The sequence below is a fragment of the Oreochromis aureus genome, linkage group 4, assembly GCF_013358895.1.
Source record: "Oreochromis aureus strain Israel breed Guangdong linkage group 4, ZZ_aureus, whole genome shotgun sequence".
Taxonomy (NCBI): domain Eukaryota; kingdom Metazoa; phylum Chordata; class Actinopteri; order Cichliformes; family Cichlidae; genus Oreochromis; species Oreochromis aureus.
The window spans coordinates 28,998,324-29,024,633 of NC_052945.1; the positions used below are offsets into that span (position 1 = coordinate 28,998,324).

Sequence of the window (26,310 nt, forward strand, 5' to 3'; positions counted from 1 at the left end):
TGTGACTGTATTTCGTGTGACTTTTTTTTTTCTTAATTTTTTACTGCTTTTAACTTGTACTTTTTGCCGTGATAAAAAAAAAATTCCCGCGTGTGGGACTAATAAAGGTTTATCTTATCTTTAGAATGTGTGTCTCGTAAATTAACAGATGATATTATTTCAAATCCTGTGGTTTATAAACAAAACTTCACATGCAGCAGGCTTGAAGCGAGTCAAATATAGCAATCTTAATTTATAATAACTGATGTATGTATCATTCAGCAATTCACTTTATTTATACAGCACCAAATCACAACAACAACCACATGAGGTTGCTTTGTATTGTAAAGTAAAGACCCAACAATGATAAAGAGAAAACCCCAAGAATCAGTGGGAAGGAAAAACTCCCTTTTAACAGGAAGAAACTGAACCAGGCTCAGGCAGACTTTGCTGCGACCACATGGACACAAAGGTGCTAGAGTTGAATTGCTTACCTTGCAAACAGTGGCCGATACACTTTACCCACTAAGCTATACCAAATAATTTTTTAAGACACGCATTCCTTTTCCTTTTAACCTGACGGCATCTGAATGTGTGAATGTGCACCCCGCTCAGACGTAACAACACGCAGTAATAATCACTGTCAACATGGCAGAAGTGAAAAAGCACGCAGGCACTGAGGGGAAATTACAGTTGTGCATTTGTCTCTCCAACATGCTGAGTTGTCAGCTTAGCTAACAATAACTTTTTAAACAGGGGAAAAACCCTGCCATGTGAGACACTCGCTTTAAGTCTATGCCTCCGACTAATCTGACAACATCCTCAAAGTTTTCCTCTTTGTGTTCAAAAAGGCTTTTGAACTAAAAAAAAAAACATTCAGAGAGAGCAAAACAGACAGTTTGAAGTTTTTGTTGGAGGTACATACAGACCTTTCCAAAACCTCCTCTCATGCTCATGTCAAGTTTTGAAGCATAAAATCTTCGCCACTGCTCACCAGTGCTGGCAATAATCCCAGTTAACACTAATAGGAGCTGCTTCAAGAAGCTCTTTGTTGTGCATTTATTACAAATCTGCAGCATCAGATGACAGAAACCTCTCATTAGCTTCTCCAAAGTGAGATGGCTGCACACATTTGCACGCGACGCAGAAAAACATTATTAATTACCAAAAATTAATAATCCCCGACATGCTGTCAGTGTCTAACAGCAAATGACACCAAGATCTTTACTTCACAAAGAGCTCTAAGCTTTTTTATTTTGCCAAGACAATTATGGATGTATTCCTATAACCTCTCTAATTATTAAGGCAGCTACCAAAAAACAGCTGCAGTTAAGAAAACTCTGACCTCATGCATTATACATCACTTGGCGTACTTTCCATCAGTTCTGAGTACATCTGAATGAAGCCGTGAGGAGCAATCATGCAAAGAGGATCCGTGTCTGAATGACGGATCGCAGTCACAGACTGACGAAGCCAGCGGTGGTGACTGAAAAGGGCTTAATGCACACACGCATCTCCTTCTTTTGGAGAATTCAAGTCTCCTTTTCCACAAGTAGATGGCGCTGCACGTGCACATGGTTTTACACAGCTCTAAAAATTGATCCACTTCTCAAGAAAACATGTGAAACAAGAAAAGCAGCGAGCTGGGAAAAAGATTTTAAAGTCCAAACGTGGATATAAAAAGGTTGTGTGTGAACACTGGAGCATACCGTGCTGCTTAGAAAAGACTTTCTTCTGCCTCTGGAGTCTTCGGCCTCTCTCTATGACTGGATTGAAGAAGGTCACCTGAAACATGCACAGTTACACGTTACAACTCCAGTCTGCGCCTGAGGTTAAAAACACGGCAACTGTGTTTTTTAGGTACTTTTGCATTTTAGTGTTTGCAGGCAAATATGAATGATGAGACTAAAAGGGAGCTGTAATGTTCACGCATGTGTCTGCCCAGTACCTCAGCCAGCAGCAGCCCCTGTGGCTCCAGTTCCAGCTGGACTTGGTGTCTTTGGTTGTCCAGGAAATCCTCCAGCTTCAGGTACTTCAGAGCACACAGGGAGCGATAATCCCTCCAGTACACAGCGATCTCCATCTCCCTGGACTAATCACAAAACACGAACATTTGATCGCTTCGATACATTAATAAAACCAAGTCCGCAGTTTTGCTTCAGGAAAACCGTTAGAAACAGGATCTAAGCTCATGCTTGGTTATCGCTATAGGAACGATCTTGGCAGCTCAGTGATAGTGTAAACATTTAACAGGCAGTTTCTTGATCGTGGTGGTTGTGTCAGGCTGTCAATGCAGAGCAACACAGTCTTCTTCACTATCTTTCTAACGCCCCTCCGCTCGCCAGATTTGCCTTTCTGTGACTTGGACAACTCCCTCCTCCCCACCAGAATGTAAATCTGGTTGAATGATCATAATTTTGACACACTGGAAGAGAACCAGTGGGCATCACAGAGGCACAAGGACGAAGAGGGCAAGACTTCCAGGGAGAGATTTATATATAGCAGCTGTGCTGGAAATCGTCCAGAGTTGCGCTAGAAGATGATACTGAAGGGGAAATGTGTGAATTTAAACCAGGTATGGCATTTGGAAACAAATCCCAGTGAAAAAAACAAAACAAAATCTCTGCTCTATTTTAAAATGAAGGTATTTTTCTGGGTAACAACCCATCAAATGCACTGTAGCATGTGTAAAAGCCCATGAAAAGCACTGCTTGACAGCTTAGGCTTGAATCACAGTATTTCTGTGACAGTGTAACAGATTGAGAGTGTGCTTTGTCGTACTCTTTCCAGCTCTAAAGTGAAGGTCTGGTCCCAGGCCTGCTCTCCAACTGTTCTCCAAGCTGTCTGACCCACCACTGTGTTCTCCAGCTTCAGCACGGCGCTCACTTCCGCTGTTAAAGATACACAAACGCTAAGTAAAAATGCCGACTGCCAACCGGGGGCTGCATTTTATTAAATTATAAGCCTTAAGCGTCAGTTTGTTTTAGTTACTACAGTCATCTAGAGTTTAATTTAATGGGAAAAAAAGACCAGGAACACTTACACGAGAGGTCCTCGTTCTTACTGGGGATCTTGAGGCTCATGCTGCTGGTGCTCCGGCTGTACAGGCCGCTCAGTTTGAATGAGGAGCGTCCATCTGGTGTGGAGTAAGAAGGCAGAACGACAGGGGTCCCTCTATTTCTCCCTGGGACGACCTCCAGCAGTCCCACACAGCCCAGAAGACGAACCTGAAGACTGCCTAGAAAGAAAAGGCAAAGAGGAATTAACCTTACGTTTTTCAACAATAAACTATGACTGAATATGCTGAAAGCTGTTTTATTCTCCTATTTATCCTGTCTACCTGTAAGGGGTGATGGTTTGATCAGGGTGCTGTACTGGTTATGGACATATGGGGTGCTGTGGCGGGAGCTGAAAGCTGAGGAGGAGGCCAGCACTAGCTCCTCTTTGATGAGGCAGGCTTTGGGATGATCCTCGGGCAGCTCCAGCAGTCTTTGTTCCAGAGAGCATCGGAGCAGGTCCAGACGCTGGGACGAGCCGCTCAAACCACACTGAGCCTGTGGAGCGCAGAAAGAACACAAAGCTGTGAGACTGGAGACAGAGTCCAGATTTTTTTAACATACTGTCCTGTGCTAAAGTCTTTCTTGTAAATGGTGAAAGTCATGTCCTAAAAAACAGGAAAAATCCAGCAAAGACCTGAACCAGGACCTGAGAGATTAACAGGTCTGTGGGTCAAATGGGCTTTCGGCTGAACCGTCAACTGTTCACTGAAGCCTTAAAAGAAATGGTTTCAGTGGATGCTTCAATAAACTGCTGCATCCATTTCCTATTTTTCTTGCAAAATGAGAGAAGGCTAAAGACTTCTGCATGGAACTGTAAATGTATGCACTGATCTTTTTAAAGACACTGACATTATTTAGCAATGCTTAAAGGAAAAAAGTCAGAATTAGAAAATGTAACCAAAAGGGAAAGTATCCATCTCCCTTTGAAATGAATACTCTGGATTATGTGGATGTGTTCGCACCAATAAAGGTACGGTTTTTTGCTTCTGCCTTTTCCAAAGAAACACTGACACTTTAAGGCTTGGTTCAGTATTTAGGAACAAATATTATGACTCTCACTTTGTTTTAGAGAGATACGTGACTGATACCACCACAAAGGTCCAGCTAGTAATTGGTTAGCATTGTTTAACTAACATCTGTGACTGGAAATTTTGAGAAGCAGCTAGCCTGGATCTGTTTAACTGTAACAACATTCAGCACAGAACTCAGTATTTTCTATTACATCTACCCAAAGGAGAGACCCTGTTTTCAGGGTTTAAAACAGATGATACTGCCAGGACAGTAGATCTCTGACCCAGAAAAGGGTCAACCATCTCCTCTCTTACCTCAGCAATGGCCTTCTTATCTTGGACCTTTCCCGCACCCAGCAGCCGCATCATGTTCTTGGCTCCCTCAGCCATGGCGTGCTCCACACGGTAGTGATGCCACAGCTCCTCCACACGCAGCTCCGCCCCACACAGGTCCGGCTTACCTGAGCCAAGGTGTGAACAACACACAACATGAACAAAGGGCACAAATGACTAAATATGACACAGAAACAGAAAGTTTAACGAGGCTTTTTTCCAACACTGCACTGGATCCTTTGTTTCCATTTGCTCATAAATGTAACCTTAAACACTGTGAGAGTTCCACAGGAGAAATCTAATTAAAGACATAAAACAAACAAAAGATGTTTTACACTTGGTCCCCCAATGCTAAAACCTCTGTGGTGGGGTTTTAAAGAACAGGCTGTTGATCCTCATCAAGCTGGAGACGGTTACAGAACCATATGTCACGAATTTGATCCTCACCAGTCAGATAAACTGTGTAAGAATGAAGGCCACTTAAAGAGCACTGTAACTCTCCACAATCTGCAAACCGGTCAGTTAGCAATGATTAGCTAATTAGCCAGGAGTGTTAAGGCCTGCGTAGCTTCCAGGAGGCTAAAAGACATTTGTCACGTTTATGAGGAATTTATCAGGAATCATCACCATCACTGAACACGAACAGTGTGCATTGCAGGTCTGCAAGCACAAAGCACTACTCTCATTAAGGAACCATGCTAGCCTGCTTGAATGAAGGCTAAATGATCTTTAGATCATTTCATCTGCAGATCATTTAGATGAAAGCTGTTTAAACAATGCTGTGTGGATGAATGAGAGCAAAATGGATTTCTCGGCCACGCAGTAAGACAACAATCTCCAAACACACAAGTTGCTCTACTCAAGTTTGTTTAAAGTCCTGACCTTAATCCCAAAAAACTACTGTGGAAATATCTGAGGTGAAAGGCTCACGAGATTGCAGATAACCCCCCCCCCCCACAGACACGTAACATTTGGTAATTTTGTCTCATGTGTCAAAGCAGTACAGAAAATTTTTCCAAGAGAAAAGTTCTGTCGTATCGTAGTACTCATTTGACATTGTGTTTTTGTCTGCCTCATTTAAATCAAACATGCAGCCTCTTTTATCTCTGGTTGAGGTCGCTGCCGACTTGTGGAGAAACATCTGACTCATATCTGGCGCCAGTAAACGCTCCACCGTGTCAGCTAGCTCGTCTGACACGCAGCGCTGGGTACGTTGTGCACAGGTCCTTGTGAGTGAGCGTGTAAAATAAACATTAAAGCTTAAATGCAAAGACTTCCACGGAGCTGAGAGGAACTGGAAAGTTGGGTAATACCCTCAAGAGTGACTGCATTTATGCACCAACAGTCATGTGATCCCTGTTAACATAAAAATGGCGAACTTGGCAGTTTTAAAAAAAGCTGAAGAAGCGACACGTTGGAAAAAAAGTGGCACAGACTACTCCTCCCAATCGAGGTGTGTGTCTTTATGTCAGCGAGCTTGGTGTCCTTTCTAGCGTCGCTGCTGATCTGAGCTTTGTTTTATCCTGCCTGCTTATTCTCTTTCATCTCTTCCTCCTTCCTTCCCAGCGCTTGGCTCTGTTGTCATCTCTGACTCAGTCCTTTCAGGCTCACTCCCTTCCTGGCTCCCCGCATCTGCTCGGCCTGCTCTCTAACCTCTGTTAAATGAGCCATGGCTTTTAGTTGTTGGGCAACATCAAGGGGATGCAGGAACATCAATAAGACTCTAACCTGAGAGAGTGAGGGGGCTGTAATGGACACTGCGCTTGTGTGTGTGTGTTTCTGACTGGAAGACTATACGCTGTGAAGTTCTGAACCAAGAATTGATCCGCCCGCATCATAAAATATGCAGTGTTTATAAGCTGAAAGACTGACAGGTGGAGTAAAGGAGGAACTGAAAGATGAGACAAAAGCACGATAGGTACTTTGGTTGTCCTCAGACTGCTCCGTTGCCTGCATGGCCTTTCGGATCTGCATGCGGATGATGTCGATCTTTGTCTTGCTGTCCTGCAGCATCTGCTGAGCTGTCTGGAGAAGCTTCTTGTCCTGAAAAGCGACAAGAGATCATGTCACAGGTTGAACACTGGAAGGTGCAGATGACAGTAAACATAGTGAGTAAGACTTTTGGCTGGTGGTTGTCATAGTTAAGTTACCTTGGTACCGCCACTGGAATATATTGGAATCATGTTCTCTGCTCCCTGTTTGACTTTCAGCTCAATGTTCAGCTGCCGCTCCAAAGCAGCTATGCGGTGCTGATTGGTGGACGTCTGGTTGACGGGTCCTGGAGACTTATTTGAATCTGCTAACAGAAAGAGAGTCGGGTCAGGAGGTCAGGTTGCTTCTGATGCAGTCTTTCAAACATCACTTTTGTCAAATGGTCGAACATGAAGCTAAAAAACTGTGTGCAGGTTTTCTTTTGTTTGTTTCTTTTTTACTTGTTTTACTCCATAAAAGGCCAACATACAAGACATTTATAAGTTTTTACATATTTCCTGCCTAAGGAGGCATCAGGTTTCAGTTTAAGTTTCAGTTACAAGTGAGTAAAGTTTATATATAAAGACACTTTCAGATCGGTATTTTCCATCCATCCATCTTCTTCCACTTATCCGGGGCCGGGTCGCAGGGACAGCAGCCTAAGCAGAGAAGCCCAGACCTTCCTCTCCCGGCCAACTCCAAGGTGTTCCCAGGCCAGCAGAGAGATATAATCCCTCCAGCGTGTCCTGGGTCTCCCCCGGGGCCTCCTCCGGGTGGGACATGCCCGGAACACCTCACCCAGGAGGCGCCCAGGAGGCATCCTTGTCAGATGCCTGAACCACCTCAACTGGCTCCTTCCGATCGGTGTTTTATGAAGCATAAATCTAGTAGCAGGAATCACCTAAAGCTAACGGATCTTTTTAAAATTCCTGACTTTTTTAGAAAAAAAAACTAAAGCTGAGAGTTCCTTATAGCTGAAACGGTGCATTATTCAAGCTTATGTTATCATCACATCATAACTACAGTTCTGGAGATGAATTAAGGTGTTGTTTTCACTTCTTAGTTTCGTTTCACAACTATTGTATAATTCTTAGGCACCATGTAGAAATATGAGTTTAGAAAGGTGCTGATCTGATAAAACAGGAATGGAATCCCTGGTGCCAAACAATTTACCTGCTAAACATTAGCCCTGATATTATGAGCATGTTGGTATTAACATCTCAGTGTTATCTAAAAGGAGGAAACACAAAAAGTCCTCCAGCAGCACAGGCAACATGTTATGTATGCTCTAAATCAGACACAGTAAAGCACCGTACCTTTGTTTTCTTCATGGCCTTTGACCACAATGTGAGCATCCAGCTCTTGGAGCTGAGCCTGGAGTGACTCAAGCTTCCGCTTGGAGCTGCGGAGCTGTGAGTCCACCTGCTGGGCATTCCTCTTGTCGGTAGTGGCCCTGCGCAGATTCTCTGCACCCTCCTTGATCTTCAGCTCCTTGCGGATCTCTCTGCGGATCTTCTCGCGGTGCTCATCCAGCCGCTGCTGCACACTGGAGTCTGAAAAGTCTGAGTTTTGGTCCAGACCGAGCTGCTGGAGCACTGACAGCCTGTCTGTGTCACTCTGAAAAAGGAAAAAAAAGGAGACGGTGGTTATTGTTAAAGAGCCTAAAGAGAAGGCAAAGGTGATTTCCCACAAGAACATGAAAAAAAGGTTCTATATTTAGGCTGCTGTGTATGAGAAGGATTATTCAGTTTGACCTAAGAAACTAACTTGCAGGGTGACATTTCCAGCTGAGAGCAAAGCTGAGGTTATGACAGTAAAAGCTGGAAACAGTCACCCTGCACATATTTGACAAAGTGAAGCACTGCAGGATAAAAGGAGAGGAAAACTGTACGTCTGTGAGAGTATCGTCAACATTTGAGACCTGCCAAGCTGACGTGGTGAAGCAGCATCAAAGCAGAGGCAGCACTTAAGAGTGTAAAGAGCTGAGTGCTCACATCAGCTCTCCTGCTGATCAACACTAACCAGATTACAGAAGATTAGAACAGCAACAATGCAAACTAAAATCAATCAGGGTCTCCTTCTGGACAGGTCACTAGTAAGCAAACATAATAGTAAGCATACATGAGATGCAATATTTAGTAGAGAAAAAAACATAGAATATCACAAGAGTTTAATTTGAGCTTATTTCCAGCATCATATTTTTTTTCTTGGTCACTAATAAAACAGTTTTATATGATTAACAGTTCATAATCATCCTTATTTTTCTTATACTGGGCCTTGGTGCAGCCCAGCAGTTCGTCCTATGTCAGAAACAAGCTGTTTTAGCGCCTTTTTCAGCAAGCCAACTTTCTTCTGATTGGCTGTGTGTCTCAAACAGAAGGTCTGAACAAAAGGTGGACGGACTGTGTTGATCAGAAGTGAATACATTTAGATGTAAAAGAAAGGAGGAAGGTGTTACATCAGGGGTGTCCAACTCCAGGCCTCGAGGGCCGGTGTCCTGCAGGTTTTAGATCTCACCCTGGGTCAACACACCTGAATCAAATGATTAGTTCATTACCAGGCCTCTGGAGAACTTCAAGACATGTTGAGGAGGCAGTTTAGTCATTTAAATCAGCTGTGTTGGATCAAGGACACATCTAAAACCTGCAGGACACCGGCCCTTGAGGCCTGGAGTTGAACACCCCTGTGTTACATGTTACATTAGCAGCTAACGCTAGCAAGCTCGGCTACCAAACTGCATCCCTAGATTGTGTGTGAGCAAAATACAGTCAGATACCTGCTAATATTAACTAGGAATAGTACAAAGTAACACAGTTTTACTCACAAAATCAAACTAAAAACTTCTTCGATGGACTGTACAATTAACAACGCAGGAAGTCAAACTGACGTTTTGCAGATATGTGATTGCTAGCCATCTGACATGAACTCTCATGCCATTCTGGATGTGAAACCATCATGACAGCAATGTAGGGTCATGTGATTAAGATCTAGAGACCAGTCAGTAACCATCTGGCAACCAGTCGTAAGGGAAAAATGAATATTCCGACGACCAGTTGCTGAGTGTTTGCTGGACCTTGATGGGAAATCCTTTGCTAAAGCCTCAATAAAACAGACATAGAGAGCGGTCAGTGGCCTCCTGACAACCACTGGTCACTAGGGAAAACTGTGTATCTCCAACCAGCTGTGGTTGCTTTGATCGGTAGCAGACTGCTGTGGTCACCCACAGTTTGAACACACTAACTTTTCTACAAACACACTAACTTTTCTACCAGCTATTCTCCAAGCAGTAGTGAAACTGTGAAAAGTGTGACACAAAACGGAAACGGAAAATGTTTGCTGGCAAAGTAAAAGATGCACCTTCCAGTACTGTCTGCACAATTGTTACTTAGAAGACAAATAGTCTCCATTTCTGGTTTGTGTCACAGTTTCTCAAGTAACTGTGTTTCTCTCAGTTTTTCTCAGCAAGTATTTGCAGTCATGTTGACAACTTCTATCCAAACTGCTGGCAGCCATGCCAATCTGATAGTGACCAAGGCAATCATAAGGATGCTTTTGGTGGAAGACCCTCTTTGTGACCCATTTCATCTAGTGATAACTAGCAGCCTCAAGGACACATTCACCAATCTGTTCAGAAATACACATTTTTACCACACAATATCATGTCCAGTACGCTAAGCAACTCTTGTGTATGATGTCACATCTCTAATATTTTTGACATAATTTTGTTAAAGCTGTTCCAAAAGGCACCAACAGCTATGGCTGACACTGAGTTTTATTAAAAAACCCTGCAGACAGACAGGCACACAGCCCTAACCCTCGCTAGCAGCTGAACACATGTAGCAGTAATAGATGTTCACAGCACAGAACAACACTCTATGAGGAGGTCAATAAAGCTAAAGCTTGTTTAAAACAACTTTTAAACGACCCAGAAATATTAAACAGTTATCATACACGTTTACCTGGCTGCCACAAATGTTCTCATTAGCTTTTTAACTCTTAGCAAATACCTGCTACCACGTTAGCCGCTAAGTTACGATTAACGTAGTGGCTAGTGGCTATGGCTAAAATAAAAGCTAGCTGAGAGCTAGGCAACAAATATTATCAGGCCTGCACATCTGTAATGTTAACAGACAGCCTTAATTTACCAAGGTGGCTGTAATGTATGAGTTACCAATAATAATAATAATTTGCAGCTAACTGGCTATAAAGATTAAAAAAAATTGTAGCAGGCATTTCCATTTCTTCCACCAAAGTAAATCTGTAAAAATGCTTATTTCATTACTGAAGTTGGACATTTTAACACGGGAGTTTATTGGTATCGATTTGTTTTTCGAGACGGCCACTGGAGGAACTTATTATTTTAAATTTGGCCATGTTTAAAGTAGGCATCGTTCATTTAAAAAACATATAAACATGACAGAAAATAAGGGAAAGCATAATTAACCTGCTCTTTTAAATTATGTGCATGGATTAATTTAAAAGTTGTTAACAACAGCTGTATCAGTTGTTACAGGCTACACCTTCATCAACGCATCGTGTAACTTGTCTCCCAGTAAAGCTGACCCTCAAATGCCAGTAGATAGCTAACATGTGAAATGGCCAAAAGGAAAAAAAGAAAGCAGGCAGCTCACAGTTGCTGTATTTTGTCTGTTTTCTTATAGAAAGCAAAATTTAACTAATGATACAGCGCACTAAAACCAGCTTCACGTGCAATGACCACAAGGCCAAATGCAAATAAAAAATGTTGATAAAGAAGCAAAAAGCTATGCTAGAGGCTACCAGTTTGGGAAAGGCCTCACTGAGGATTGGCGGCTCCAAAGAAGACTTTGACCTCTGTGCTTAAACTGATTTAAGCCGGTTGATTTAGCTCATATTTCGAACTCAGTATGATGATGTTGCGGAACAGGCGACTGGAAGTTAACTGGAGACAGCAAGCGAGAGTCATTAGATGGGGAAGAACTTCTATGTGTACCGACGGCTGAGCGTGGAAGGTGGACAGAAGGAACCTGTGAATCCGTGGAGCTAAACCTTTATGGCAGCAGATGGGAATGGGCACTGATGCATCCACAGAGCCCCCGATGACCACGCAGTAGACTTTAAAAATAGGAGAAGTTGGCTGGAAAAAAGTTCAGAGATACTAACTGAACCCTCTCCTGCCAACATGAAGAAAGAGGAAAGTAAGCATTTATAGGCATACAACAGGAAGTGAAGCGTTTTGTGGTGTGGCTCCGCTCCTGAACTTCAGATAATCTCCAGCGAACTCAAACTACAGCAAACGTCTTTGGCAATTTGGTCAAATTTGTCAACGCAACCATCATGAGGAGACATGGGAGATGTGTCAGTTGTGTTCTGCACATCTTTTATCTTACCCTTTATAAATGCAGCCCATAAAACCAAATAAAACCCGATGACACTAAAAATGAAACAAAACATTTTTAAACAGCAAAACCAAGATCAAGTAGGAAACTAAGTGAATTCTTTAAAAGCTGTTGTAACGTCAGAGGGCTCTCAGCTACACTGTGCTGGAGTTTAAAGACGAGCTGCTCAGGGCCTTTCCCTGCACTGTGCAGCCAGCTATCCAGCTTAGCGGATCTGATTACAGCCGCTTAGGTCTCCGTGTCCATCCAGCCACACACAGGCTACGGCTACAGCACTGTTCTCATTAGGCCATAATCCATCGGCAACACAATGCACTACAACCAAACCACATGGCACAGGCCGAGGGCTTGTGGGATTTTAACTGCAGATTTAATGCAATGTTACATCACTGCACAGCTCTGAAGCAATCAAACTGAGCGTGTCTCACAAACTTGTTGTTGAAAAAGGTCAACTATGTTATCTTGCTTGGTCTAGAAGAACAACAGACGCACTATTTTTATACACGTATATAGATGTAGGCATGTACGTATGCATGCACACGGCTGTATATTATTAACATCGCTGATGATGTGGCAGACCTGAACAGCATGAGCGCGCCAGCAGCGGCCATTCATGGCAGAAAAGAAAGCGGAGGCAGCGACACACCATGAACGGCAGGAAGGGAGAGTTTGCACTCTGACGTAGTCCTGCTCGACACAATACAACTTAATCCCTGGTGTTTTACAACAAAGAACCTCTGGAGTGAGGTATAAGACAAATCAGGCAGCAGGGTGAAATCACAACAGTGGACGGCAGTCAAAATTCACAAGTGATTCACTGTGAGACAGTAGATGTTTTTACAGGAAATGAACGAGGAAACTGACAGAAAAGAGAAGGGCCACAGTAACGCAGGGAAAGAAAGCGGCGGTGTTGAGGCCTGCTCCGGCCACAGTGGCCTACCGAAGACTCTGGATCACCCTGCTCAGGGCTATCAATCAACTGATCCCGTGGCAGGTCTTCCAATGCACAGTCCTCACTGGCCATCTTTGGCCTCCCTCCGGCTTTGCTCTTGGGCCACCTCCACACACACACACATACACACACCCAGCACTGACAGCAGCACCAATCAGACAACACAAAGTCCCACTCCTGCCTCCCCCAAATCCAGGATGTCCTTCCCGCCAGGAATCAAAAGCCAGGCTAAATCTGGAGCGAGTGAACGAGGTGGAGGAGAGGAAGAAAGAACGGCATAGACCGAGCCCCACCTCGCTGCTTCCTGTTCTGCTCTTTGCCAGATAGAGACTGAGGCGTCATGCACTCTGTACACACACACACACACACACACACACACACACACATTTAAGTGGTTTTGTAACTGAGAGAGCTCACAGTCACTCTGCTTCCTGCTACCGAGTCCCCATAGCTGAGAGACAGGCTGTTGTGATAGAGTCTACTACCAGAGCAAGTTCTTGTGTATTTTTGGCATATTCGTGCATATGGAACTATGATACACACACAGATTTTGTGCATCCAGGTCAGAATTTCTGCATAGATAATAAGACACTGTCAGAAAAAGTGTTGGATTAAGAAAATAAACCTCTAAGTGAGTAGGGATGTGTCAAAGGACAAGCTGATGGATCTGCATTCCCTGGCATAAAGACTGAAGCAAACAAACTCTTCTCACTTGAACACTAAGTCATGGATATCAAAAACCTGCACTCGGAGATTGCCTGCAAGTCTATTTGAAGATGGCACAAAAAATGCTGAGCAGTCACTTCCCATACACGAACAAGCAGTGATCGCACATCAGCAGCACTGACTGATCGCGGCTGTTCCTGAGGGCAATAGATGGTCTCACTGCTGCCTGACTTCTGTACTCTTCCTGCCAGCGACAGACAAGCAGGTCATGGGTTTATCTGACTCAGACACTCAGCAGCGCAGTGGCACTGACCTTCCAAGCCCTCACTGTGCGGCAGATAGCCCTCTCTGGCCCCCGTGTATCCACCATCGCAACAACATGAGACATGAGAAGGAAACCAACAAGCATACACAGTGTAGCATTTAAAGAGGCACCAAAGCACATCCAGTTCTTCATATTCACTCATTTTACAGCAGGGGGAATAGGAAGTGAAATAAGATGAAGTTATGCCAACCTATGCAAAGCACAGGCAGTTAGAAATGTTCTGATAACAGATGTCCACACTGTGAAACATATCTGTGTGCGGGTAATAAAACATTTCCTTACCGGGCAGCTGTGACTCTCAGTGGCTGGTGTTTTGCGTGGACTGGTAGCTGGGGAGATAGCAGCCCCCATGCATCCATGCTGTCTCTCACCTCTACAGATATGGCTGAGATGTCATCATTAATTCGACAGCAATGAAAGTGGAAACTTCCAAACTGATCTCAAACTATCGTGAAGCCTGTCAACACAAAACTGTGTCTCATTGTGTCGGTGAAATCGCAGGGTGTGCAGCTGCTAAAAGTGTACTGACCACATTATCAGGAACTAAGATCATATCACTTCGCATACACATACAGCTCTTAAAGTTACAGTCAGTTCATCTGATTAGGATTCAAAATTAACACATAAAATAACTGTCAATCAACAGTGCCAACCCTCAGCCTCCAAGGAGATCCACATAATGTATCAGTTAGAAAATCCTAGGTGACTTTCTTCTTCAGCTATTGCATTCACAGGATTTTCTTGACCTCTGACCTTGAGGTCAAAGTCACTGAGATTCAAGCTTGTCTGAGATTTTTAACAGATTTTTACATATGAATTTAAAAATCCTAGGTGGTGTCTTTCACAAGTTATCAAGTTAACAACATTTTCAGAAAACTTGACCTCTGACCTCTGAAGACTTTTCGGTGATTTTTCGGAGTGATTTGAAAACCCTACGACACCTTGTTTACGAGTTATCATGTTCAAAAAGCTGGATGTCAACACACGTCTTGGAGGGTCATGACAAAACCCCTTCAGCAGTTCATGGCTGTGGAGTAAAAACTAACAATTTAAATCAATTCAATTCAGTTTTTTTTACATAGCACCAAATCACAACAGCAGTCGGCTCCAGTCACTTTATATCGTACAGTAGAGACCCTGCCCCCCAGTTTTCTCTAAGTCGAAACTGACATTGCTTTTCAAATAACAGCTGAAGGAAGGAAGTTCACCAAAGCCGAGCTTTATTGTGTTAGCTGGCTCGGCAGAACCTAAAACCTGCATCATGACGGTGGTTATCAACTGTGCTTACATAAAGAGGAACCTTTCACTGATCATGTGACTCTTCTTCCACACAAAATCATCCCCATGAGCGACACCTGCGTCAATCAGAGACACTTATCAGATTATTATGATGACATAGTCAACAAAATCTGTAAAGAACTTTCACTCTCTGTGCTGCCGTTCATTTCTAAGAGCTCTGAAACTTTAAAACGGATACATATTTAAACATTAATGTTACCATCCCATAGCCTAATAAAGGAAATGTGGAAATTGCCTGACTTTGTTGGCAGATCAAAGTAAAATTAGTTTCAAGTTGCCCATATAAAACATATTCCCCCAGCAGATAATCTATACTGCACTTAAAACATGCTGTAAACAAGAGAATCAGGGAAAACGTGGCACTTGCAGTTTTAACCAACCAGGTTAACTCATGTTCAGCATCAGTCACCACAGTGATTTCGCCGGATAAAAAGAGAGCGACAGAAAGCTCGACATAGATTGCTAACCCATTAATCCCGCTTCGTACTACACCCCTCTGAAACCCAAGTTGTTGTTTTTTTAATTGTAAAACACAATACAATCTTCTCCCCATGCACTGTGTCCAGTCGGGCCACTATTTTTAGATCGCTCTACAGAAGTCCGGCTCTGTCCCCTTGCACGTGTGCATCTGTGATGCAGGCTGGATATCCACTGTGTCAAAACAGGAAGCTTTCAACTTGATTTTGCTGCTAACTTAGCATTTTAACAACTGTTTATAGCAACTTTTTTTAAAAGGAAAAAAACACCTCATGACAAATTTTAAGGCTTTTACTGCCTGAGCAGAAGTCTTCTTCCCCTGCAACCATGTACTCACTGTTTAGAGAGTGAAAGAAGGCTGTGAACAGCAGCAGCAACCAGACTGAGAGAAAAATAACAACTTTATCTTGGTATTCAGGATGAGCCTTGATGAGTTTGAATTGATAAACTTGATAAATGACACAAATATCTGTATGAAAGAAGGACAGTTTAACTCAGTTTTTCCTTGTTTGGCACCTTGTCCTCCATCAGCGATCAACACCTGCTTGTTATCCATAGCCTTTCATAACAATGACAGGGTACAGAGCAGGGTATTTTTCTGTGACCTGGACCGCGCCTTTCATCCAACTGTCCCTGCTGTCCTTCTCATGCTGGCCTGGAGAGTCTTAGCACCCTTAGCACCCGCAAATTGAAGGGCTGCCAGGGACTGGAGGCCTTAGACAGATGCTCAGACAAAAGTCTGACATCGAAAACATCATCTTGGCTTAATGAGATTAAAACACTGTGTAAATTTTACATTCCATCTGTGAATTGATTAGATAAGAAAATACTCTACATAGACTTTGCCATGGCGATATAATAGGATGAGATTATGAATCTGAGAGAGGAATTCCATCCATAATTAATATACTAGTGTTTAATCCTCCTTGATTTTATTTTAAAGTTCAGTCACTGCTAACTGGCTAGCCCTGGATCTTCTAGTCTTATGTTTTTCCCACCACATCGCGGTGGATTTCAATCCATCAGCTGCTCATCCAGCTGTCAGACTCCAGTGCCAAGAACAAGGACCACTGGCTAAAGCTGGAATTGTTTCTAGATGAAACAAGCCTATAAGAGTCAAAGTGTGGAACAAAACAACTCCCAACTGCTATCTTCATCTCTCTCTCTCTGCAACCCCTTCTGTCTTGGCCTGTCTGTATTTTCTTTGCTTTACACCTAGTGTAATAATAATAGTGTTACTCCCTCTTTCCTACCTCTCTTAAGCTTACCGTCCATCCATCGTGCACATATCTCTGGTAACAGAGGCTGCCCAGTGATGCCGGCGGGTGACAGAAAGCTATCCCTTTGATTAAGTTTTAATGGCCTGTCAACTCATCTTAACTCGCCTGGAGCTAAAAATAGAGATTAGGTCCATTTTGTTGGGTGTGCAGGCGGTCAGGGAATGCTTCATTCTGTGAGCACTAGCTCTGTCATTTTATTACTCACTCGCTCACAAACACCTGCAATTCACAGGCAACAATTGTAATGAGGAGGCTTGGGAATGGACTTTCTTCCCTGAATCGAGTTATGAATAATTTAATAAATGAACCCTAAGCTGCGTTTTGCATGAGGAGGCGTTTGTGTGCCTGAAAGGGGGATTTGGGATTTGTTGGAAGTTGATGAAAATACATTTTCTTTCATAAAGGTTAAAAGTGAAATGCAAGGTCATGATGTTCATTTTAGTGTGTGCAGATGTGGGCCATTTCTAAAGAAGCTCTGTAGTGTGATAAACCTCACCTGAGCAGAAGTGGATATTTATTGGAAAAGTCCAGACAGACTGGTTATTAGAACGTGAAGAATGAGCATAGAGACAACGAGGGAAGGTAAAAGAGAAAGTTAGGAGTTCAGATTTATCTTAATAGTGCCATTAATCTATTAAATAGTGTGTGTGTATCTGTGTCTAAAGGTGTAAGATACAAAACAGACAATTTGGGAGAAAAAAACATGCAACTTTTGAATTCTCCTCAGAAATCACAGAGGTATCAATCTCCTCTCCTTGATGTCTGCACAGAGCCTCATTCAAGGATTTAGGTTAAGAGGGGAGGTGGGGGATTTGTTTGGAGGATGAGGTGGAGAAGGACTAAACAGAGAATTCCAATTAATCCCTGAACTTACAAACACACACACACAAACACACTTCTGCCCAGCAAATAAAACAAGGCAATGGATACAAACAGAAAACAGTGAACAAGCTCGACCACAAAGATACATTAACTCTCATTTCCAAGACTCACACCCACAAACACACAGGCTTAATGTACTGTAACTGATTGGTAATGAATAAAACAGCACTGTAAAGGACCATGTCAGTTGGATGTTGAGGGTACTAACAGGAGGAAGTGTTGCTCTGCATGATGTTGGCACAGCAGATCAGAGGGAAGTTGGATTTCAAAGTTAACTTGAGGACACTGTTACAGTCAGCGAGACTGAGCCGACTCCTACGTGAGCCTAGTTTCACTACCGAGCAGTAGAGTTAGGTATGATCTTTGACCGATGCCATTCTGTCCACCAAAAGCTACAGCAAACAGATCAATCGCTTATTTTAGCTTTTGTCTTGCATTTTGTTTTCTTGCATTGCACAGGCATACAGTGGTAATAAATAAGAGAGAACCAGAAATAAGGGGGAATCTCGAGCCCCCCCAACTTACACACTTATCCCACATTCATCTACATTACATTCCTGGCCATTTTAGGACATTAAAGTAACAGGGTGCAAAATAGTATCATTAAATGTCAATGCATTGCAGACTGCAGACAACTAAATTCTGTTTTCTTACCCATCGCAATTTAAGTACATAATCCTAGCTAAGCTGGCTGCTGAGGAGTCCATACAAGTAGATGAGTCAGTGAAGCTCGCTTCTGACCGATGAAAGTGACACTGAGATGAGTTGTTGAGGATATCCTGAACTTTTCTATTAGTAAGCACTGCTGTTTTTGCCTCTGTTAGCCTCTGTTAGATTTTTTTAGCAGCTGTTAGATTTTGTTAGCCACTGTTAGATTCCATTAGCCACTGTTAGTTTCTGTTAGCCGCTGTTAGTTTCTGTTAGCCGCTGTTAGTTTCCGTTAGCTGCTGTTAGTTTCCGTTAGCTGCTGTCAGTGAAACTTTCTTTGAAAATTGTTGGACCCGGACATTTAGTGAATAAACCTGTCATATGATGGGAGGATGTAATCAAACTGTTTTTCAGAGGGGAAGTTTGAGTTTTAGGATACTCGAGCCATTGAGGGGCATAATGTTAGCTTACAACCAACTTTTGCTGTATTAAATAGCTTGTTATCAACTGTCTGGAGAATGGAAGGTTAGGTTTTTTCTTCATCACCATCAGTTTTAAACTCTGCAATTGTGTTTCTGCACCATTACCCAAGACTAAACAGGACTTGCAAATCGTGGTAAGTCACCCTTAAGGACATTGCTGGTCAAGGAATTAAACATTTATACATTTTGAATCAAATTTTCTCCCCACTGTGAAGATATTACCGCCGTTTACGTCCCAATCCAGACAGTTTTCTTTTTGCCCCCATATTTCTTTGATGAGTGATTACCCTTCTAATTTGACTTACACAGCAATATGAACGTTTTTGTTGGCATTTATGACTCAATGCAACCCCAGTTTCAAAAAAGTTGGTACACATGTAACCTATGTTTAAACAGAGTAAATAATATGATGATTCTCTAAAACTAATTGGCCTCTATTGTGTAGAGGCTATATAAGCTCCTAGGTCATTTAGTAGGTATCAATCTCTTCATCTTCTCATAGGAAAATGAAAAAAAGTTCCTTTTACGTTTAACAGAGAGCATGCATAGTAATAGCTGGCTTTGCAGAGTATAACACATGGAGTTTTACCATGCAAGAAGGCTGCCATGGAAATTAGGCAACATACAGTCATGCTCAATTTTAAATATCAAATATTCTTCTTTTTAATCTGTTTTTTGGAAATGCACAAACCTTATCGCAGTGAAATACTAAATCACTGCAGTTCCGTTTTAAGACCAGGAAAACATAAACCAAGCAAATCACAAAATTATTTCAGCCAAATTCCCAGCTGTTATCGAATCTGTATAGGGATTTAAACTCTTGCCCTCTATGAATGAGTTAACTGCTTACAGAATGTACCTTGGACTGTGTCTGTGTGCTGCCTGTTAATCCCTAAAATCCCTCATATTCCAGGGAAATTCTCTAGCCAAATCTCCTTTTTGCAAAGTGCAACACTGCCGTACGTATATGTGCTGTACTGTACTGACTTCACGTGTATGAGGGGAGAAGATTCGTCACGTCTGAGAAGACAGGAGACAAAATGTGCTCCGGGTTAGGTCACGAAAAAAAGCGACTCGTGTCCGAGTGCACATCTGTGTCGTCCGTGAGTTTCTGAATGTGCAGCAATGTCCACTTCACAGCCGGGGAGGAGCTGATCGACATGCACGGCATCATTGTGAAAGACTCTATCTTCTCAAGAGACTTCAGTAAACACTAATGTGTTTGTGTTCCCAGCTTTGTCCATTGTGAACTCTCCTGCAACAAACAGGCGCTCTGTTCAGGCTCCTCAGGAATAAGACAGCATAAAACCCCGAATGGGAAAAGCTCCACAGTCCTCATAATTAATCTGCCTCTGTCTTGCATGTAACAGAAGCTTAGGATAAGATAGAAATAAAAATGACACAGTTGAAGGATTGTGAATATTTCCAAAAATACCATTCTTTTAAGCCCGTTTTAGTCCAACCTTATATTAAATTTTGTGTGCAAGGCAACATCATCTTAAACATTGCTTCTATGTAGTATATTTATATGTCATTAACATGCATGAAATAATACATCCAAAAACAGAAATTTAACTTGAACTTCTCAGTAAAATAATAAATGACAAAAGGACCGAGGCACATTTTTTAAAAATACACTATTTACCGCATTTATTTGCATCAATCTTATTTCAGCTCAATGTGAGTCATTACTGCATACTGCTGTTATTTATGGTCATGCTAGACACGCACTGAGGGAACCTCCTCTCACGAAAACACACTCGCTTAAGTTTGAGTGTTTCTGATAATGACATGCTATGTTACGGTAATAACACAATAACACCTTCCTAATAAGTGCTAAACTGAACAGCAGGAGCGTGAGAAAGAGAGGAAAGCATTGTCATTGTCACTGAAGCTTTTCTGCTGCATACTCAGAAAGAAAATCTTTGGGTATAGCCGGCTTAAAAGACCTCCAAACTGCTGACCTTTTGTTAGTTCTCCTGCTAGCTGCTGCTATAATGTGGTGAGATGAAAACAGAGTAACCGAATTGAATAGAACAGGTGGTTTTCACCCACTGTTTAACCAATTCGGTCTTTTAAATTTGTATCAGACTGATCCATATCCCAGATTGGTGCATCCCTACTTGTGGGAAGTTATACATCAAGACCACCCCTTACAGAGTAGAGGGCCAGTGATGACAGATTTGGCGTTAACTAAGTAAGAAATGACAGTGTGGAGGAGCTGGTATGTAAGCGGGTTGCAAAGTGGCTTGCAAAACTGTATGCAGGCTGAATCAGCTAAAGCAGCAACCCGTACATGAGATTTGAGGTTATATATGTGACATTCATTGCTCAAGAGTTGTCTACCATATTGACACGATAAAGCCACTGACTGTTAGGCAGAAATAATCATTTCCAAACTGGCTTGCAGAGGTTCCTGAAGGTTGATCTTATTGCTAGCACATTTCCACATTTGCTTGTAGTTTTTCATGTTTGTCTGCTCTCTACCTACTGGCTGTGTGGCAGTAAAACTTAAGAAAGTCCAAAGCAAACAGAAAATAGAGACGGCTTCAAAGCGCTGTAGCCAACGTGTTTAAAAGGCACAATTTTTCTTTGACGGCAAACAGTCTCCATTTCTGGTTTGAGACTGGTCTGCAACCACCTGGCAACCACTAGTTCTAAAGTAACTTGTGGTTGCTGGCAACCAGTTGGGGAAGGCACTATGAAAATTATTGCTATAGCCCCAGCCACACAGACATTATTTTCATAGTGCCTTCCCCAACTGGTTGCCAGCAACCACAAGTTGCTTTACAACTAGTGGTTGCCAGGTGGTTGTAGACCAGTCTCTAGTTCTGTGTGATTTTGACCTGCTTCACTTGAGCCTATGCTGCCACCATGATTGTCACATGTCCAACGTGTCTAGTGGTCACGTGTCTGCAAAACCTTGATAACACACACAGAAGGGTATCAGCTGAGCCATCAGCTTACATGAGCCGGTATTATGTAGCTTGCTGGCTGAGCTTGACCCCTGGTGTACACGAACAAACGCTTTGCTTTTGGAGATTTGTAGTTATTTTCTTTTAAGCTAGCCTATTCAGTGTGTTTTTAAAGAGCAGCCCCTGACCAGCTGAGAGGTAAAAAAAGGTCAGTAGAAATGAATGCAACAGACATAACCCACTTTTCCCTGAATGCGCCACTGAGATGCACCTGCATATAAAAAAGGCAGAAAACAAAGTTGTTGACCTACAACAGTCAGCCTGCATATGGGTGTTACTCAGAGGAGAACCCATGAGGCACTTTGCAGTCAGAACTGCTTTAACTGCATGCCTTTCTCCATATTTAAAAGCGATTTCAAGTTGGGTATGGGAACGGATGGTGCATTACACTCAAAAAGACTGAAAATATATGGAATATCTCAAAATAGGACAAAATGGGGAGGTCACAAAGGAGAAAAGGCACATGATATCAAGTATTGTAGGAAGTGAGGTAATGTGCACAAAGACAGAAGCCTGAAGGGAGAGGAGGCAATAAAAAGCTGATTCATTCTATAGATTAAAGTCACACAGGTAGATGGTACGGCCCCATTTAGCAGGAAGTAACTTCCTGCAGATTCGATTTTAAGGAATTCAACTTTGTGCTTCTTTGTGGATGCTCCATAACTGAAATCTCACAGGAATCCCGCGGCCTAAAACATGAATGAGCTACAACTGCTGCAGGATTTGCTCCATTACTGTATTCCTCCCCCCACTTTCCCCCAACTTCCTGGTACAAATCCAAACTCAGATGTTGTGTAAATCATGCACGGATGTCCATGAGAGATTTCATCAGAAAATCATGTGTTTTAAATCTCACGTTATTAAGATGTTGTCCCACAGCGTCTTCCGGCCTCTTGCTCCTGAATCTAACGGGTCGACAACAGGCTTTGTGACACATGCTTTACTCAATATGCTAACATGTCACCTACAGTGATTATCAGAGGACAAAGGGAGCGGAAAGAGACACACTGTGTAATGGAGTGGCTGAACCGGCGTGATGGTAATGGACGAGAAAGATTAAAAATGATTATGGCAGAAGGGCTGAGAGGGATAAGAGGTCCATTCTATAATGCAGACGATTATCCTTCTTTACTGATGCTGTTGATTATGACAGCAAAGAGCTTGCAGCAGGAGGAAAAAACAAACACGCAGAAATGTTTGCAGATTTGTATGATCTTGGTTGTACTATAATGGCTAATGAAAACAAGACCCCATTCATCAGGTCAAAGTAGTCTGCAGAGAGTAGTCTGCACATGATGTGGCACTGAAATTTCTGGTTTGCCCAGCCGCTCATCTGGGGTTATGCAACGGTGAAATCCTGCAAGGGAATACTTAGTACTTACTTATTCAATATGCTTAGGTGCACTGCATGAACTTCACTTTTAAAAAGGCTCAAAAAATAGCTAACAAAGCATTATCTAGGAGCTATTTCCAGATGTGGATTCATGCACCAGCAGCAGATAAGCATATGTGGATATGACTCAAAATAAAGCACTGTTCATATTTATAAAGTAGCACGTCTGAGCAGCAACCACTAGAGCTAAAAAAAATGCAGAAGAGCCAAAAAACTGCAGTCCAACCATGCTCAAAGCCATGATTATGATACAAATAATTATGCTAAATAATTTTACCAAAACCCCCAAAATCCTACTGTTTGCTTAGTAAACCCACCTTATGGGCGGGTTATATGTCAGTCAACAGCATCCTGTGCTCTCCTTAGTATTTACTTCAATCGCTCACTGCGAAGATGAGAAAAAAATGTATTCGAGCCCGACTTCACAACACTGGCACGCTGCAGCTGTGGCTCAAGAGGTTAAGCCGGGTCTACTAATTGAAAGGTCGTGGTATGATCCCTGGCTCCTCCAGTCTGCATGTCGAAGTGTCTTTGATTACGACTCTGAATACCGAGTTCCCCTGATGCATGCAGCTCCACTGGAGTGAGTTTGTGCATGAACCTTAGAATGAAAGCACTGTACCAATGTGTGTATGAATGGGTGAAAGAGACTTTTGGTATAAGTGCTCAAGTACCAGTCCATTTCAGCAGCCTGACTTTCTATCATTACTAATCACCACATCACTGCCAGTTTGCATTCTATCAGCAAATCAAGAAGTGCGTCTTGGAAAAGTGAGCGTCTGTGGGGACACAGGTTTTGGATACAATGATAAGACTTCTCGTAGGATCAGTTTATTATTGGTTCTGGAATTTCAGCATGTGTGTTGATAAGAAGAAAAATATAAAAGTTAGAGCCATGTGGAAGCAGTTGTTTTGTACAATGTAGTACTGCCGGTCGGAGCTTATTGGAAGGAAAGGGTCAAGCCAGGGATCATAAAAGTCCGAGACTGCCCGTGGCATATCACAATACGTATCCATATCAAAGCTGGTGCGGCCCGTCAACTGGCTCAGTAACAGAACTACGACTCAAGCTTTCTCTTTTCTGTCTTCTGTTGGCTTTCCCTCTTCATTAAAGACTATTTATGCTCCTCCAGTTACAGCTTTCATCATATCCTGTGCATTGTTGATATCTTGGGGGGAAAAAACCCAAACTAACAATGGCACCTGGATGCTTTTTGTTCCTCGGTATCCCACTGTTCCAGCAATTCAACCTCAGAGACTTTACTAACAATAGCTGCAGTTTGGGTTACATTCTGAAGGGTGGGCTTGTTGTCGGGCTAACCAGCTACTACCTTTGTCGCTCCCTCTCAAGAAGGTAATAACAGCATTTTTTGTTCCACTTCTCTCAGACTTTTACAGCTTCTGGGTGGACAGAACAGACAGCTTGCTGTTGCAAGCGACATCATGGCCGAGCACGCCGCTGCTCCCACGAAGCCTCAGCGTGGCGTGCATCTTAAATCCAACACCACCCCTGCAGCGCTACACACAAGCTATCACATGACCTCTGCATGGTGGCGAGGCAACTCATCTTATTGCCTCAAGTGGAACCACAATCAGGTCACACAGGACAGGTTCCTCTTTCTCTTTACTTTAGCATGTGCCAACCTCATCGTTTCTACCGTGTACGTCATTTTGCAACACAAAGGTCTCGGCGTCCAGCTGCCATGTGCTGTCATGATTTAAGTGAAATAAGTCTGAGTGTTCTGAAAGCTAAAATAAAAACTAATCCCCCAAACAATCAGCAGATTGACAGATGTTGAAAATGAGCTTTAACTCCAGACCCCTAGCTGATTTTTTCTTTTAAATGTTTGCAAATAGCTCTAGTTTAAAATTGCATTGTACTAACAAAATTATAAGTAAAGCTACAGGTTCAAATTCAAGTACAAGAGAGAGGACTGGCCGATAAAAATGACCCGTCCAGTTTTAACTTTATGTGGAAGTCCAGTGGAAGTGACCAGGATTAGATATATCGTACATAAAACTGATACATTTCTTTGGCTACAAAAAAATGAAAATATCTTTCAAGCATTTTGAAAAATGAAGGCAAAGTGGTGCTTATACACAGATGGCTGCCCATCCCTGATCCCGGAGTTTTTTCTTCCCAGTATGAGCGCTTGCTCACTGGGGGTCATCTGATTGTTGAGGTTGGAGGAGGACTCGTAAAACAACTCAGTCTTTATGGTCTCCAATATTATTATCCTTAACTTTAAAGAAATACACATGTTTAAAATGTAACTAGGGGTGTGTCTAGACTTCACCTCGGCTACAGGGACGTCGAGCATGTGTTTGTTAACAGCGCTTCTTCATCTAATATTTGTGGTGGATGTGGTGTTTAGTGGCCGTGTTGCCCCCCGAGTATAAACTTGTTCTAAATGTGAACGAATGTGCAGCAGCCGGCATCAGTGACAAAACCATACACAGGGAAAGGGCCAGACCACATATGGTCAAAAGTAAAAATAATTTTTACCTATGTAATTTCCTTCTTCAGTGTTGTATTTCCGGTCCTGCAGTACAATAATTAGGTTAAAAAAGGTACTACACATCTGATTTTGGTGTCTTAGGTCAACAAATGGTTTACTACTTTATAATATCTTAAGCTCAAGCTTCATCACTTCTGACACAGTTTAACAAGGCTCGCAAAATTTCAAAATCTCTGGTAGCCCTTCGGGCAGGCCCTCTTCAGTTTTTGGTAGCCCAAAATAAATTTAAGTAGCCCGAATAAAAAAGAGAGCAATTTTTTAATGTTTTGTTTCCTTTACAATATTATACATTAAAGTATAATATTGTAACTGAAACAAAAATTAATCAGAAAGTTGTTAAAATACAAATCACAACAACTGTATAAAAATCACAGTCATCAACTCAAATACTTGTTTCTAATTGAACAAAAATTTCTATGAACTTGTAAGAACTGTGTAGAACATGAATCAGTCTGTGTCAGATCCTGAATCTGAAATTTCCACTGAAGTCAATGGTAAGGGGTGAGTGGAACCAAGATCTAGGCCATTTGCTTTTTGAAGTTTGCAAAGACTGCTAAATTTTGACAATGGTAGTTCACTCTTTGCAACATAGTACGCTTTTGAAAGATTTTTCAGGACTTCTGCTTGTGCTTGGTTTATTTTTTAGTATGTTTTTTGCAATTGCTGTTTGTTCTGGGAAAGA

General features: G+C 42.4%; 1 protein-coding gene across 5 annotated transcripts in view; it reads right to left on the bottom strand.

Moving 5' to 3' along the window:
* Positions 1 to 26,310, bottom strand: part of pkn1b (protein kinase N1b) — a 43,635-nt gene that overhangs the window by 10,961 nt on the left and 6,364 nt on the right. For 2 of the 5 annotated variants that reach the window (XM_039611326.1, XM_031748303.2), the window contains exons 3-11: positions 7,669 to 7,969; positions 6,532 to 6,680; positions 6,304 to 6,424; positions 4,364 to 4,509; positions 3,320 to 3,533; positions 3,023 to 3,217; positions 2,761 to 2,870; positions 1,928 to 2,071; positions 1,689 to 1,764 (exon numbers count right to left, since the gene is read on the bottom strand). In XM_039611326.1, the coding sequence (XP_039467260.1) occupies positions 1,689 to 1,764; positions 1,928 to 2,071; positions 2,761 to 2,870; positions 3,023 to 3,217; positions 3,320 to 3,533; positions 4,364 to 4,509; positions 6,304 to 6,424; positions 6,532 to 6,680; positions 7,669 to 7,969 (1,456 nt within the window). Of the gene's footprint in view, positions 1 to 1,688; positions 1,765 to 1,927; positions 2,072 to 2,760; positions 2,871 to 3,022; positions 3,218 to 3,319; positions 3,534 to 4,363; positions 4,510 to 6,303; positions 6,425 to 6,531; positions 6,681 to 7,668; positions 7,970 to 12,670; positions 12,989 to 13,955; positions 14,178 to 26,310 lie in introns of those variants that run through there. The other 3 variants (XM_039611324.1, XM_031748300.2, XM_031748299.2) reach the window with 3 other exon arrangements.